The sequence below is a fragment of the Athene cunicularia genome, assembly GCF_003259725.1.
Source record: "Athene cunicularia isolate RWA chromosome 11 unlocalized genomic scaffold, athCun1 chr11_part1, whole genome shotgun sequence".
Classification (NCBI taxonomy): Eukaryota; Metazoa; Chordata; class Aves; order Strigiformes; family Strigidae; genus Athene; species Athene cunicularia.
This window is the reverse complement of record NW_020799113.1, coordinates 971,397-987,857: the sequence shown is the minus strand read 5'-3', so window position 1 is coordinate 987,857 and position 16,461 is coordinate 971,397. Positions and strand designations below refer to the sequence as shown.

The following is a 16,461-nucleotide window of genomic DNA, read 5'->3' as shown; positions in this document are numbered from 1 at the left end:
GACGCTGTGGCTGAAGATTTTACTGTCTCATTGCACAAAACAATGATCACCAAGCCTAGCTACTTAAAGTCTGCAACTGAATCCACTTCAAACAAAAATAAAAGTAAAACCAGGAAGCATGTTCTCATGCCCTAGGTCATTACTCCTGCCAGTTTTCTGAAAGACTCCAATTTATGTACAAAGGAGTACATGGACAAAGTCTGGACACAGAAAATGATGGGAGGAAAAGGAAATGCCAGTCTTCGATGGAGCAGAGTTTGTATTTCCTATGGCAAGATTTAAGCAAACAGTTTAAAATCACAGTGAAATTGGTCTTGGTGAAGTGACTAAAAAAATCGGTGTATTTTGATTGGGGAATCTGGAATCAGTTGTAACTTTTACAGTCGAACATACAGTTAGATAAGCACTAGTATTTTGCACTTATGAAGATCTTTTGGAAAACATAATTTCAAAACTCTAATACAAAAAGAGTCCGGAGGTGAATCTTTAAATGCATTATCAAAAGTTTCAGTATTTTTCTTTAAACTTCTGATGCTTATCCAATAACTGTTTTAATCCCTGCATAAATAAAATAAATATAATCTCATTCGGTATGCTCTAAGTGGGTGTGAAAATAATTTAAATTGCAGTAAAGTGAGTGCAAATTGTTGAAATTTATGCCTAACCTTTGTGTTTGTGTTGTTTTGGATTAACTATAGATCAAGTTACTAAAGTAGACTTCAGTCCTTTCTTATTTGGAGGTTCTGAATTGCTGAAAATCACTCTGCTTTTATTACATTTTAACTTCTGTGTTTCCATAGATCTGTTGTTTACCAGCAGAGTTCTAAGGAGTCTGCTACACTGCAACCTTTCTTCACCCTGCAACTGGATATCCAGTCAGACAAGATACGCACAGTTCAGGATGCGCTGGAAAGTTTGGTGGCAAGAGAGTCTGTCCAGGGTTATACCACAAAAACCAAACAAGAGGTGTGTTCTGTTGACCCCTTTTTACAGTCAAATACTAAACTTTTTAAAAGGGGTTTTATACAGCTTTTGCTTTACAAATAGTTACTTGAATATTATTGCTTATGTTAACAAGAGATGTACTAACCTTTTCAAAGTGTCCTGCAGCAGAAAACATACTACACTTGAACACATACACTGAAAGGAAGAGAACTAACTCTTAAAAACATGTCTGTAAATATTTGCTTTCTGAGTTGGTGTAGTAATTGGTTAGAGATTTTACTGGAGCGTATATTAAATGAACAGGATGAGCTGTGGTAATAATACATACTATTACAAGTAAAATACATTTTAGCAGGTTCTCTGTCAATTTAAATGCAGGGACATTTTACTCTGTATTCTCATGCAGCTCTACCACTATTTTTATCTTATTTTTCAAATAACACAATACCTAATAGTAATAAATGCAATAGAAAAATATAGGAAGAAAAGCATGCTTTTGGCATTATGGTTTGAGAACTTGTGATATAGGGTAATAAATTAAACGTTTTCCACACTAAGGTATTGGGTTGCTTGTCATGGTGTGCACTGGTAAAGAACATCATCTCTGGTGTGCATGGATTGCTCAGGTGGCAAATTTGTGTACAGTGTTCATAACTCCTTTCAGTAGGCCAGGATGGAAAGAGGCTCTTGAGCTGTAGGTGTTCTCTCAGACATTCATTTCTGTATCTGTAAGGTTTTTAAATACACCCAAATGAGATTATGGTTAGATAAAGAAAGGATGGACCTTTTTCTTTGAAAAGCTAAAGGTAGATAGCTGAAATTTGTCTGCCTTGTATAGCCACTAGGAATGTTAGAGAACATTTATTTCTCCAGTTGTCTTCCATATGAAAGAAACATCTGCAGTGCAAGCTCATCAGGATTTACCACATAGATTTTGTTTTGCTAGTCATTCATTTTTTGGGTTTTACTGCAGATGGTTTTAACTTCTTCACCGACAACCCAGTGTTCAGTTACGGGGTTTGGAAGAAATGAGTGTTCAGATGAGGTGCTGGAGGTTTGGTCTGGCTTCTATTTCAGAGTCTGAATAGAAATACGAGCATTCACAGTGTCCTTTAGATTTTTTTTTCAAAAGAAATTCACATTGAAATAGCTGTTCTTGTATTAAAATTGTAGTGAAAACACTGAACGCGCTGACTGTAGAACAAGTGTAGGACTTTGCAGATAGTAATTTTCAAAATGCATTGCAAAGAACTGTTTCATCTCCATTTTGTATAATAATTAAAAATTATTACGGTCTTCTGATTGTTTTAATCTGGATTTGTATTGTTTACAAGTTGTGAGCATAAACAGGACAAAAATAATCTTCCAAATATATGTGAATGATTTCTCGGAAAGTTTCTTTACTTTGAGCTGATTTTGACTTTTATGTGTGTATTAATGTAAGCAGGATATCAGTCAGATTTTCATGCAGTGTTTAAAATAATTAGGCATTTAAAATTAAAATAGCTGTTTAAAATGGACTGGCATTTTCTTGCTGTGTCTGACTCAAATTCACTTTCTCCCTAGCATTTTGAAAAAAGTTGGTTTGGTTCCTTCTGGTCTTGCGTATCAGTTTGTTAAATCTTGAATATTTCAACAGTCAATATATTTTTTTAAAGGGCTTAATTTCTGTTGTCACAAAAATGATTTTCTTTTCAGTCTCTTGTTCCTGTTTGCAGACCTGCTCATGTTTTCTGGCAGAAGTGGACTCTGAGTAACAAACTAGCCTGACCTCATTTACCTTCCACATACTCCTTAGGGGGAGTCTTCACATCCCCTGGAGTTCTCAAACTGCTCCTTGAGGATCCTCCAAGTATTTTCTTTGGACTGTGACTCATGTTCACCAAACAAACATTTGTGGCACTTTTAGGTGGTAATGTTGCTGCCAGAAATCAGGGCCCCTTCGCACAGGACAGCAGAACATGTGCTTATTCCTCAGCTGCTGCTCTTCAGCCTGGCACTGTAACACAGAACTGCTTTGATCTGTGGTTTAGTTTAAGCAAACAGGGAGCCGTGCAGCTGAGATGCCAGCATAGGGACCACTACGCCAGCTCGGTTACTGAGGGTGGGGAATGGCAACTGCTTAAACCGCTCTGGTTATGTTCTTCAGCATCCTCTATTGCTGGGCTGGGAGCTGTTAACATAACAGAACTCTGAATTCAGAGACTTCAGATTGGAGATTTAGAAGGCTCAATAGAGGAAAATCTTGAGATAGTAACGGGTGAATCAAGTATATATATTTTTTTTCCCTATATAAAGCCTTTCTGGATTTGCTCCCTAAAAGCAGCAGCTGTTCCGTGGTAAGATGCACGGAAGATCCATGCTCTCATGAGTTCATGGGAGAATTGTGTGATCCTTGTGCCGTCACCTTTACTTTCAGGGTTTGCCTTTTAACTTCTTATTCCACATCTTTCTTCCTGGAAATCCTGCACCAGCAGGCACTTGTTGAATGGAAAAGAACAGAGTCCTGTTTGGCTTGCTGGTTTTAAGGAAAAAACACCAAAACTCCCACTGAAAACTCCTCTCGGTACTCAGTGAAGCTGCTGCTGTTGCCAGGGCTTTGATGGGTTTTGGATACAGAAGGGGCATATTTTGAACCCTTGAGATGCAGGTGAAATTTTACATAGTTTTAGAGATTGCTTCTGCTTTAAATGTAGAATTACTTCTTGTAAATTGGATCAGCTCAGATCCATGAGGAAATCAAGTACCCTCAAAATCTGCTTGCTTCAGCCTCCTAAGAGTTTTTACTTTTCAAGCTTGGAAAGAGGTAATAGCTTTTCCCAATGAATTTCTATTCCACGCTTAGGAGGTTCCAGCAGAATCAGGCCCTGTGTTGGAAAAAAAAAATGCTGATGATTTACAATAAAAGAGTTTTTTCTCAATAAAAAAATTCAGAAAAACCTAAAGCAGTTATTTGGAGAAATGTTTTTATGTCATAATTTCTAGGAAGCCAAAAAACATCTTTTTGTCTGCAATTCTGAGTTCAGTTTCAGGTTTTCAGGCAGTAACTTTGCAGATTGGTTTATAATTATATAAAAATCAATATTTGGTAGGAAACGGGTTATAACTCATGTTTTTCTCTTTGAATTTTCTTCGGAACCTTTTAAAGAGCCCACCATATGTTTTTAGAAAGAAAAATCTTTAATTACCAAACTCTCCCATAAAACAGCTTGTCATGATGACAAGCCTACATAGCAGCTCACTTCGGGTTTTTTGAGGAACAACTTCTATGACAAATATTTTCTAGTTCATGCAAGAAGATTTTTGAACAGTAGCAATACTGATCTCTTTAATATATTAATGATTATTATCCTCTCTTTGAATAGGTTTGCATTTTAATGATACCATTGTGAGAAGGTGTTTCTCAACAGGTTTTTTTAGGATTCTTTTTGGTGAGCAGGGGGGGAATAAAAATAGCACCAGTTAAAACTGGAGATGTCTGATGTAGAAACTGGTATTTCGGTTGGGAATTAGGAGGTATGCTTGGGACACTCTTGAAAGCAACACAGCATTCCCATTTTTTTAGCCAAGTAGTTGCAATACTGCTTTTGCAGTTCAATCAGGATTTCTGGAGCGTTCAATGAAATTTCTCAAGATAAATGTAGGTTTAGGTGTTTACACCAAAATCTTTTATTTTACTAGTTTGCCTCTGTTTTATACGGATTCCTTTTTGCTTATAATTAATTTACCGATTGAAGATTTTGAAGTGATTTGAATTAGTTCTTATTTTTCCTTCTATTCAGCTTTTTTTGTAAATATATGTCTGCTTTTAGAAATGAAAACTTTTGCCTCAGGTATTGAGGTGTGTGCTGTTGTCTTCTACAGTTCAGAGTTCTCTGAATTCAGCAACGTGCGTTACAAGTTATTGACCTTTGTTTAGAGTGTAATAGCTTGCTAAGAATTGATTAATCACTAAACTGTCATGAGTAGTTTCTCCTGGGAGATCTCCAGCAAGCTGGTTTTAGTACCGCAGTACCTAAATATCTGCTCATTCTAACACGTTACATTCTACTAGAAGATATTGAGGTTCTCCTTTAAGACAGTGTTTTGCTTGAAGATCTCATGTGCTTTGTCATAAATTGCAGTTTTTATATAATACTAATTTTTAAAATATGTATTCTGATAGGGTATTTAAAATGAAATACTCCCCTTTTAAATGAATAATTTTGAGCAGCTAATAAAAAATTAGAGTTTTTCTTCATCTTTGTTCTATGTATGTTTTAGGTGGAGATCAGTCGAAGAGTGACACTAGAAGAACTCCCCCCTGTTCTTGTTTTACACCTCAAGCGGTTTGTATATGAGAAGACTGGTGGATGTCAGAAACTTATCAAGAATATCGAGTATCCTGTTGATCTGGAAATTAGTAAAGGTAAAGATTTTAGAATTTTCCCTTCTTTAGAGAAAAGATAATGTTGTGTTTCCTAGCAGTATCTGTGCACCAGACTTTTCCAGTGTCATCTGGAAACTTAGTAATTTGGATAAGTATCTTGTATGCATTTTTTTTTTTTCCTCCTTCATAAAAAGAATTTGGTTTCTGGCTTCAGTCTGGCTGAACCTGACATTGCTTGTATGTGAGTTTGGGCATCCATTTTGCAAAGATCATTATGGCAATTGGCACATCCTAGACATGGGGCTGGCCAAGTAAGAGCCTCCTGCACATTTAAGGACTAAGGTTATAGACTGCTGAGGACAGATAACTGGAAGTGATCCTGTTGAATGAGGGGTATGTCCCTCTACAAGGTTGTTGCCAAGTAATGCTAGATGTTTTTATCTCAAGACTTCATGCAGACAAGTAGCAAATTATTGTTACAAGCAATGGCTGATGAAAGGAAACCCTTTCATAGAAAATGCAGCTTGAAGGCAGACAAGTAAGATGTAGGTCAGAGGTTAAACAGCAAAGTTGTTTCTTTTAACAGATACCGATTTTACAAAGGGTGAAAACTTTCATATAATCCAGCATCTGAGGCTTGCCAAATTAAACACATTTTGTTTTGATCTGATAAACTGACCGTTAGCCAGCCAGTAGTTCAAATGGGAAAAAATAAATAAAAATAATGATTACTTGTGTCTCAGATGAAATACATACTTTGTCAGACAGTACACCTTTATTTTACTTAGTATTTGATTTTAAATATTCTTAAGAACGGATATTTGTAGAACTAGTTCAGTTTGCTTTGACTGACAAAGCTGGTTGTAGTATGACATGGAATCTGATACTGATTTTTGTCACTGACAGTGGGATGCAAGGAAGAGAAATAAGTAATCTGATCTTCTTCCTCTTTTTTTTTTTTTTTCTTCTTCAGTTTTTTTTTTTTTTTTGTGGTAGTTTTAAATCTTCCGTAAATGTTAATGTCAGCAAACCCAAGTATGAGAACCATGACCATTCTCTAAAGGCTGCAGAAGACATTTGAATTAAATTATGATAGTGTTGGTTTCTCTTAGAAATAATTGATCCCTTTGAAATTGAATTTCTAAATTTGCTAACTGTTGCTTTTGTGACTTTTTTTCCCTCCTCCAGAGCTACTATCTCCTGGTGTGAAAAGTAAAATTTTTAAAGGCCAAAGAACCTACCGGCTCTTTGCAGGTATTTTATCTAGATGCCTCTAGTTCCTGTATTACAAATACAAATTCTGCATATTGAATTCTAGAAACACTGGAGTTTCCTGGATTATATAAAATACTTTTCTTTAAAATTACACTGCAGTAACTTGTGGGTGTCAGATTTTTGTATTTAGTGATTTCTTGCATATGTGTATGTATACATACATTGCTATATCTTGATATATTTGATCCAGCTTGAAGCTAGAGCAAAACCAGAGTTCTGTAACAGATCCACACTGAAGCTGCACTACAGCTGTAATATAACTATGCCTAAAATACACCATATATTCTCAGAATAATGTCTCAAATGTCTTTTGAGATGGCTGCTTGCTGGCTTTGCATCCCTTTGAACCCTCAAGATGAGCATTGGCTGGCAGGGTATGAATAACATATTGTAGGTGGAAAAGTTTGACTTGGAGGAGATGATGATCTGTGTGTGAGGAAATGATGTTTGTAAGAGTGTCTGTGATGTATACAAACCACCGAAATAGCTAGTTAAGATTGGAAGCTCATGTAAGAATTCAGAAGCAGCATTTTAATATTGAACAAAACAGTGTCTGGGCAGTAATGAACTTCCTGAAGTTTAAAATCTCCTACACAGTTTACGATTTGCACCTGCTTATTTGTGTTGGTGTTAGGAGAACATCATAAACTGGAGGGCTGGAGATCTTAACTTCTCCGTCACCAAATCTCTGCCAGTACTGGTGGCCTTGTGTGACTTGGTGGTTTGGATCTGGTTTTGTAACCACTGAGGTTACAGAAGGAAATAACATACCTGTCTCTTGTGGAACTTCAGGACTGTTTCTGGCAGTGTACATTTTTTTTTTTAATTGATAGTGGTTTTCATGGGACAAGTTTAGACAGTGTATTTAAGGTGGCTTGAGAAAAATGTATTACAGCTGTAATTTTTTTCAACTCCTACAGAAAAGTACAATACTTCAGTCTTCTGTCGGTCTAGGACTTCTCATCCACAGAAACTGAGCTTGTTAGATGAACTCTGAATTACTATATATAGGTCTGCTCTTGTGTCAAATAAGGCAATTCCTTCTGTTTTCCATTTGTTCTTGTTAAATATATGGTTAGGACTCAAATATTCCTAGAAGGAGCTAAATGCAATTTCTTACATACATCCTTAGCATTAGATACATGAAATATCTCTTCCGTTTAGGGGCGGTTGTCACACCGAGCACTGAGAGCTCAGCATTAAGCTTTGGGTTTGGTTTCTGCAAGGAGAGCTGAGATGTCTCTTCCTGCTGAGATGACTGAGGGAAGAAGCCAGTTGGATTCTCTCTTGGAAGTAGCAGGATTAACAGTCAATCAGAAGTTCACAATTCTGAGGATTTTTATTCACTAATAAATTTTATTCACTAATAAATGTGGAACTTGTAGATTGGTACTTCCATAGAACCTTTTTTTCAGAATAAAATGATAGTTAAGACAAAATGAAAACAACGGTCACAGGTTACAGGGGGAATATTTGTAATCAATACAGTCTGAAAAGTTTTGCCTAAGCTTTTTTTTTTTAAAATAAACTATAGTTTTACCTCTTTTTTTTTTTAATAGTTTCAGTAAAATACAGTTGTCATCAGCAGAGCAGATGTAGGTTAGAGTATCTCGCTAAGCATGGCCGTACTGTTGGAAGCTCTGAAGGACGTGCTGCACCATTGCAGATGGCCTTAGCGAGGCAAATCCTTCCCAGAAGATCCTCTATGAAGTACAAAAAGCAGTTTTGATTATTAATTTACTTAAGCCTCCTTTTAGACTCATGAGGTTTTGTATGCTGGAGAAACATTACTAATTTTACATAGCAAGCAAACACCCAGTGCCTAAAGATTCTTGCTTAAGCCTGATCACATGATCTGGCTTAACCATGGGTACGCTATGAAGAAAGCAATACGAGACATTTTTTTTCTTTATTTACTTTTCCAGTGGATATTGATCTGTGAATAGTGTGTATGCGCATCATGACTTTCTCTTTGCAGTTGTCTATCATCATGGAAACAGCGCAACTGGTGGCCACTACACTACGGACGTCTTCCAAATTGGTCTGAACGGCTGGTTACGCATCGATGACCAGGCTGTCAAAGTGATCAACCAGTACCAGGTGGTGAAGCCGTCTGCAGAACGCACAGCCTACCTCCTGTACTACCGCCGAGTTGACCTGCTGTGAAACTTTCCCCTTTTACGCTGTGTGTGCAAGATACCTGCTTTGTAGAACGCCAACTATCACTAACTTTCTTCTCCTGTAAATGCTCTTTTGAGTGAATCTTTTTTTTTTCTTTTTTCTTTTTTTCTTTTTTTTTTTTTTTTCCCTTGCAACTATGGGATAGAGTGATAAAGGAAACTACCTTGGGTTTGTGCACAACATAGTTTGTGTTGACTTTTGACATTGCAGAATGAAGTCACTTGGTTGAAAAAGACTGTCTCATGAATCACAAAAATACAAAAAAAAAATAAAAAATCTGAGTTAATGCTGAATCCTAAGATAATAAAAGGGGATTTGCATTTGATTCCCACTTTCTAATTGCATAGTAGAAGAAAACCCTGCACCAGCAACAGAACTTGTAGATTTCTGTGAAAATGTTTTATCTTTACTTAAGTAAAAAAATAAAAAAATTAAAAAAAATAAAAAGCGCTCTCTGCTTCCCCAATAGTTTTTGATAAGTGGTAAAATATGAGCCGATGTGTATGAGATGGAAATGGTCCTATGTGCTTCAAAAAATGTACAAACGTACAAAACGCAGAGTTGCTGGTTCCTAATAGGAAGACACATTTTAATAATTGTGCGATGAGAAACTGCTTAAGTACACATTGCAGATCAAATACTTGGAGTTAAGATGTTAGTCTATATAGATGGGTGATTGTAACTTTATTGCTATTAAGAAATCTCAAGCCGCATTTATGCTTCTGTGTACATGAAATTTAAAAAAAAATGGGCAAAATAATTAAGATTGATATTTCTTTAAGTCTGCTTTGTTTAATTTTGCTGTCTGCTCTCCTATAATGTTGAGTTCCTAATTGTACACAGTTTAGTGATATCTAGAAGTATAAAGTTGTCGCCCATCAATAAAAGTCACAAAGTTGGTTTAAGGTGTGTGTGTGGGTTTTGTTTTCCCTCCAGTGTAAACTCTACCCTTGGAAACTCATAAAATTACTGTGCAGCACTTTGGCAAGGTGTAGATAGAATTTCCCAGATGATGGGCAGATGATTTTTTTTTTTTTTTAGTATTTCTTGAAACTTCAGAAGTGTTCCCATTTGGTGTTGAAATGGAAGTGAGCTTTGAGGGGAGAGGGAAAGGGCCCGCACCTGGGCTGTGGCAGTCCTTCGGGTGAGCACCCATCAGCCGGAAAGGGGAGTCTGCACGGTTGTTCTTTGAGGTGGATGATGTTTAGTTTGCCTTTGAAACGTTCCCTTTAGCAGGTTGACATTTTCATTGAAAACTTTGGTAAAATATTTCCTTGATCAGCTTCTTGTTGCCTTCCCTGCTGGTGAAGATGGTAAAAAAACCAAAAACCCTATTAGTTTAATCCCTAATTTGATGGTAGTGGTGCTATGTGCTTATTGCATCATTGGAGAAGTGTTAGAAAAACAGAGCTAATTTTAGCACAGAGTGTCAGTAAAAGGTTAAACTGCCTGTACCGTGACCAAATACTGGTCGTTGTTTAAAGATGACAGGGGGGAAAAAAAAAAAAGTTTTTCTCTGCAGAGCTGTCGAAATAGTTAGCTGCATTAATTTTACAGGTACCATGTTGCAATAAATTCCTTTAGAATTTCTTTAAACTGCTTATTTCATTTTACTATGAGCATCTGTCCAGGTGTTTGGTGAAAAACGGTGTTAGCTTTTTCAAGAGAAGGAAGTAGCCCTGTAAATGCCTCGAGTTTCTGCACGTGCCCGCTGGATGCGCAGCTCCTCTGGCGGAAACAAAATCCCTGCGACTCGCCCGGGTGTTGGATGAGCAGTAAGACCTGTTGCAGAAAGTCCTCCTGGTTTGCCCTCTTGGCTTTTCTACCCTCTCATCAGATGGCGGAGAACTTGGCCCTCTCCTGCTCTGAATTGCTCCTGGTGATGCTGTTGCCGTGTCAGGAGTGAGTGTGCTGCTGGGGTGAGGCTGTTTGTGGTGGTCCTGCATTTCCTCCTCAATCTTGGGTAATCTTCAGATGGATGATCTTCTGTTTCCTTCTTGAATTACAAGGCAGCGTTGACTATATCACTACCAAGTCCTGATGCTGAGAAAATGTTTGTCTTTTGTCAGTTGTTTGGATATCTAAATGTATAGTTACTTTTTCAGTGAGCAGCAAACTTTATTTTCTGCTCTGAAAAATTGTGACTGAGACGCTGTTCTCGATTTTTTTGGTGACTTTCCACCAACTCCTAAACAATTTTCTATCCAAAACTTGTTTTGATTTTGGCCAGTTGCAGGGAAAGCTGCTGGCTGGGCAGGGTGCCCTGGAGCTGGGGCTACCCAGACGATGTGCTGGGGGCTGCCGAAGGGCCGGGGCTTCCAGCATTTCCCAATGCCGGGCTGCCCACGCTGGGAATTACCCCAGAGCCAGTGCTGCTGAGACACTGGTTTTGCTTTGACATTGAAATCTGGAGGGTGCGGGGGTTGTTCCAAATAAGAAAGCAGCAGATTTTGAAATTACTGTTCTGTACTGGTTATTATTCATGTCCTGTTTCTGCATCCTGGTTGAAGTAATTTTCTGTACTGCAGAAATCTTTTTTTTTTTTTTTTTTTTTTTTTTTTTTTTTTTTTTCCCCTTTTGTGGCTGTGTTGAGTGTTTACCTGTACTTCCAGTGGATTGTGAAAAGGTGTCTTGCTGGTAGTGTAGTCTTAACCATAAAACTGCAGGTGATCAGCAATCAGTATGTTACTTTATACTGGAGCCTTGTGATGAACTTTGGTTTTGACTGGACAAGTTGGTTGGCTGGTGAGTTTTGGGCCATGTTACTCAAAAATTACGACTTTGAGTTTGCAGCAGGACATTATATTTAGTAGAAACAAAGTGGACCCCTTGTTGGTCTACTGTTGCACTAATGGCGAGGGATTTCACCTATTTACAGGTGCCTTAACCAGTTGTGGATGGGTTTATAATACAGGTTTATTTAAAAACACAAGTCTAATACGATAATTTTATTTTGGGGGATGGTTGCTGTTTGCAAGCAGCCCTGCAAGGCTTTCCTAGGGCTTGGGAATGTGCAGTGAGATGAAGTTTTAACTTTTTTTGCTATCTGAAGTCTTGCATTTTGTTATCTTTTTGGAAAGGAAGCACTGTGTTAGTCCTGTCTTCCTGGGAATACCAAAACGAGTTGTCTTGGTTATGGCTGGCACGTCACCTTCAGAAATGACAGTGTTCCACCCTCCTGTGATGGGCAGTTTTGAGTGGAGTCCAGCACAGCAGAAACAGCTTAAGAAGGGTAAAGTGAAGAAGAGAGGAGGAGAGGAAGAAATAAGGAGTAGGATGAAGAAGAAAGAACTGGTGTACAATTAATGAGATTTTAGTATTCTTTCATTTAGCTCTGCTTGTGCTTCTGCTGAGGTTTGCTTAGAGTTGCTGCGTATGTGATGGATTAATATTACAGTATTTAAATTACAGTTTAATCACCTGATACAGTTTAACCTAATCTAGGTTTTGTCCTAAGAACATCCTATTTGACATCTTTTGCTGTAGGAGTTTTTGGTGTTGAGCAGTTCTGTGTTCCTGTGCAGCTGGGGTAGCTCCAAGGGCTTTTCCTATGTCCTGAGCATTATCCCCTCAGGTAAAAGAATAGAAAATTTATATCACAACTCTGGTGTACAACTTAGGCCTTTCCTGTTTGTAAAAGCCCTATATAGACATCTCATAAAAGTTGGTCAGGATCAGAGAAGATGGGAAGAGTTCCTGCTACAAAAACAATTCACTCCGAGTCTGTATCTTGAGTTCTACGTTTCACTTAACATGAGCAGGTTACAAGTGTTATTAATTATTCTAAAGACATGGCAATGAGTAATTGCCGGTTTAAAACGCAAGTATTGAAATCCTCTCGTAGTTTGAAATGGAAGTTGTTCAGATGGTATTAATTTTTTGATTTTTCACTAAGGATATTACAAATGCACTTGTTGCCAAAATCTGTCTTCTGCAGCGTATTAGTCAAAGGAAAGAAGAGTAAAAAAGTATGTGGCAACAGTCTGATGTGAGCACATAACCACAATTTTTATTTTCTATATTAAACTCCTCCCACTGTTGCAAAACAAAGGTTTTGCAGCCTTTTGATTATCTGCTTTGTCTGTGAGTGATTATGTAAAAGAAGAAAAAAAACAGGACACAAGACAATCCCCCCCCCAACCTGGTAGTTGGTTCCTGCTGTTTAAACCAGGTTTTAAAAAATGTTCTTTTAAAAAAATGCACGTTAAGACCTAAAGTTTTCAAAACCAGAAAGTGTGGATGTGCAAGAAAAAAAATCCTACAGCGTAAGCCAGGTCTGCACGGGGGATGATTTGGTGGGGTGGGGGAGAAAAATTACAAAAAGCACAAGGTATTTGGGGTTGGGTGGGGGTTTTGCGGGTTCTTTTAGTTTAGAAAACGTACTGTTTTCCACAAAGTCCCCCCGGGATGATGTCGCTCCTGAGGCAGGCCTGGCCGGGGACGTGCTGCAGCAGAGGGCAGTGGCAGCACACCCGAATTTTGTGGTGTTCCAGCTCTAAAGCTCCCGGGCTGTCGGCAAAGGGTTGATCTCCATAAATGTACTCTAAATCCCTCTGACTTTGAATAGGAACGAAGAGTGCACCTTTGACATCTAGTGGGTGTTACCAAGATGTTCAACGTTTCGTGCAACTTGCGGGTTCTGTTCCAGGCTATTTCTGATGACCCAAAGGACTTTGATAATTTGTCTTAGCAAATAACCAGACGTAACAGCTGCGGAGCTTGCGATTGCAACTCACCTTCTCTGTTTGGGACTTGAAATCTTAAAAAAATGAGTGTTGGCTTAGTATTTCTTAACTGTTTCAGTCTGCACATCTGTACTGTTCGCTTTAGTATTAAAAAAAATGGGTTTCAACACCTCCCGCTGCAGATGTAACCAGGAAATGGGGTGAGCTGCAAGAACAAGGTGAGGGGCTTTGTAGTTTTTAGTTCATGTTTCACTTAGTGCCGTCAGTGGTGTCCCCGACACTTTCTGAAACTGCTCCTGCTTGTGTGCTTAATTCCTTGTTGACCCTCGATTTTCACCTGGGCACTCACGAAACAGCACAGGCTTTGGGAAGTTTTGTGGGGAGTTGTTTTCTTGCGTATCGTCAGCAGATTTTGCAGTTTGGGGAAATGTTTTTTTTGTTGTGAGAAGGAGGAAAAGAAGCTGCAAATGAACTTGGGTGGTCACAGTCCAGGCTGCCCTAAGGAGAGAAGCAAGAAAGAATAAATAGGGGTTCACAGTGCCCAAATGTTAGTTGTGCTCAGGAGTAAATCTGTACATGTCTGGCTTTCACTCCAGTGATTCAGGATCCCCACGCTGTTAATTCATCTGTTGGAGCAGCCGCTGCGCAGTGCCAAGGCAGCATCGTGCCCTGAGGTCAGGAGACTGGTGGCATCTCCACCTTGTCCCTGCAGGAGGGCAGGAGAGACGCAGCACCGGCTTCTGGGCCACCTCTACCCTGCGGCATCATCCTCCAGTGGAGACAAAGCCCGGACAGGAGGGGAAATGTAAGTAGACAGCAAAGCAGAGGAGGGTGCCCCCAAACTTGAGCCGTGCCGCTGCCTGCCCAGGGCCTGTTGGGAGTCACTCACGGGCTGCTGGTCATCTCCATCAGTCTCATCATACGTGATTACAGCCGAGTTTTCGTGTGTTTGCTGTTGCCACCGGCTTTGCTTTGTCCCTGTTATCCCCTTTGCACACCCTCTGTTCCGGGGCAGGAATCAAAACCAGAAGAGTACCAGGAGTTGGCACTATGGCTTTGAGCCTCTTGCCCTTTTCTTCGCCCTGTCCCTTCTCAGATTTGGTGCTGTTACTGCTGAGCTATTTGAATGGGAAATAAAGGGGAATTCAGTTGAAGTTGAAAATCAAGACATGCTGTCTGCCTGTTCAATTAGGAGGGCATAGTGAAATCTGTGTTTCTTCCTATTCATTGGCTATTACATTAAAAGCCTTCTCTCTTAATATATACTTATATATGCAGCCTGCTTTATGTGGCTTTTACCACATAAGAAATGGAGACGTTATAATCAAGGCAGTAATAGCGCTGAATGATTAAAAGTAACTTCTGATTGTTTTGGCTTTGGTCAAATGTATGACCTGAAACTGCTGACTCGAAACAAAATGAGGTAGATAAGTCTCGTTCCGGACTGTGCTCATCCCTAAGCATGCCATACTGGTGTATATTAAAAAAAAAAAAAAAAAAAAAAAAAAAAAAAAAAAAAATCAAATCTTTGTAAAGCAGCAGGGCTGATGGAGAAGTCAGACCACCCAAACCATCCTACAGGGATTAATTTCCCATAGGAACATTTGTGGAGATTACAAAATACTGAATTTCTCCAAGATCTGGAAATCATTTGTATGTCGGTTCGTGAGATTTAAAATGAGTTAATTCAACTTTCTGGTAATTGGAATGAACAGCACCTTCTGAGGGCTATGAGTCAGGGCTGTGGAGCTGTGTGGTTTCGGGGTGGCAGCCTGTGTGGGGGCACAATGGTTCACCACTGTTGGCCCTCGTTATTCGGGGAAATTAGGAAACTGGGGCCTGCAGCATCTTTCAGCTGATGTTGTAAATACAGCCAATTCATTGATCCAGAGTGAATCAGAGGAGCAAGAGGGGGGGTTAAAAAAAAAAAAAAAAAAGGATACAGTGATTTTAAAATAAAGCCGTGCAGAACCTCCTGTCAGCCCAGCTCTGGGTGGTCTCTGATTTGCTCATGTTGGTGGCAGCACAGGAGCCTTTTTGGGCACAAACTGCCCAAATTGCACTGAATCCCTCTTAGCAGGGTGGAAGTGCCAGGTCCAAGTGATGGACCATATGCTGTTGGTTCGCATACACGCTTTGTTTTGAAGTAAACAGGAACTCTGTAAATACAGCTGGGAGAAATGTGGTTGGGGGGAAGAGCATCCAGAATGGGTGTCGTGGCTGTACCAGACTGCCGGGCTGGGGCTGACTGGTGAGGACTGGCTCCCCCGTGATCAGCTACAACTCAAGTTTAAAAGACCCAGACCAGAAACAGTCTGATACATCCCTAGCGATGAGAATCTGCTGCTTCTCGAAAAACTCAGGAAAATGGTGTAAGAGATTAAATCAGCAGATAACGTCTTGGAGCTGACTTCAGAGGGGTTGTTTTCTTTGCTCGGTGGAGTTGCTCTCTCCACTGCCAATATTTGCTGCTTTGCTCACGTGCTGTTGAACACGTTCGATAAAATGTCATTCTGCTTTTTGAGCACTGCTGGGGTTTAAACAAGCTGCTCAGCTGCAGAGTATCTTGTAAGCTCCCTTCTTGTAAACAGTAAATAAAAATGGATGGTGTTTTGCTCAAAGAAATAAATATTGACTCTTTAGAAGAATGGAAGGACTATTTTCCCAATAACTTTGGAGAGAGGACTAGACAGTGGATCTTGAAAAGTCATAGCTGCTTTGCTTGGATGTGCCAAATCCAGCAGATGGGTGCTCCCTTCCTCCATGCTGGGCCATCGCTGGTGCCCCCTCCACAGGGTGGGGGGGACACCCCAGGCTGGGGCTGGGTCACCCCAGGTACGTGCCACCAGCTGTGCTGACCCCACAGTGCTGCTGATGGGGACTCCCGGGGGGGGTGATGCCTGGTCCTGCTCACTCCGGGCACTCGGCGCTGCAGCAGAAGTGCTGTACTACCCTCATGTTGCTCATTATTTTTTCCTATTTGTTTACTTAAAAAAAAAAAAAAAA

The 16,461-nt window shown here is 39.5% G+C and overlaps 1 protein-coding gene across 1 annotated transcript in view; it reads left to right on the top strand.

The window, feature by feature from the left end:
- The window catches only part of USP10 (ubiquitin specific peptidase 10), a 56,460-nt gene extending 46,785 nt beyond the window's left edge, over positions 1-9,675 (top strand). Inside the window, exons 12-15 of the mRNA XM_026856910.1 lie at positions 801-966; positions 5,209-5,353; positions 6,503-6,568; positions 8,568-9,675. Of these exons, the coding sequence (XP_026712711.1) occupies positions 801-966; positions 5,209-5,353; positions 6,503-6,568; positions 8,568-8,755 (565 nt within the window). The 3' untranslated portion in view covers positions 8,756-9,675. The remainder of the gene's footprint in view (positions 1-800; positions 967-5,208; positions 5,354-6,502; positions 6,569-8,567) is intronic.
- Positions 9,676-16,461: the final 6,786 nt, after the last annotated feature.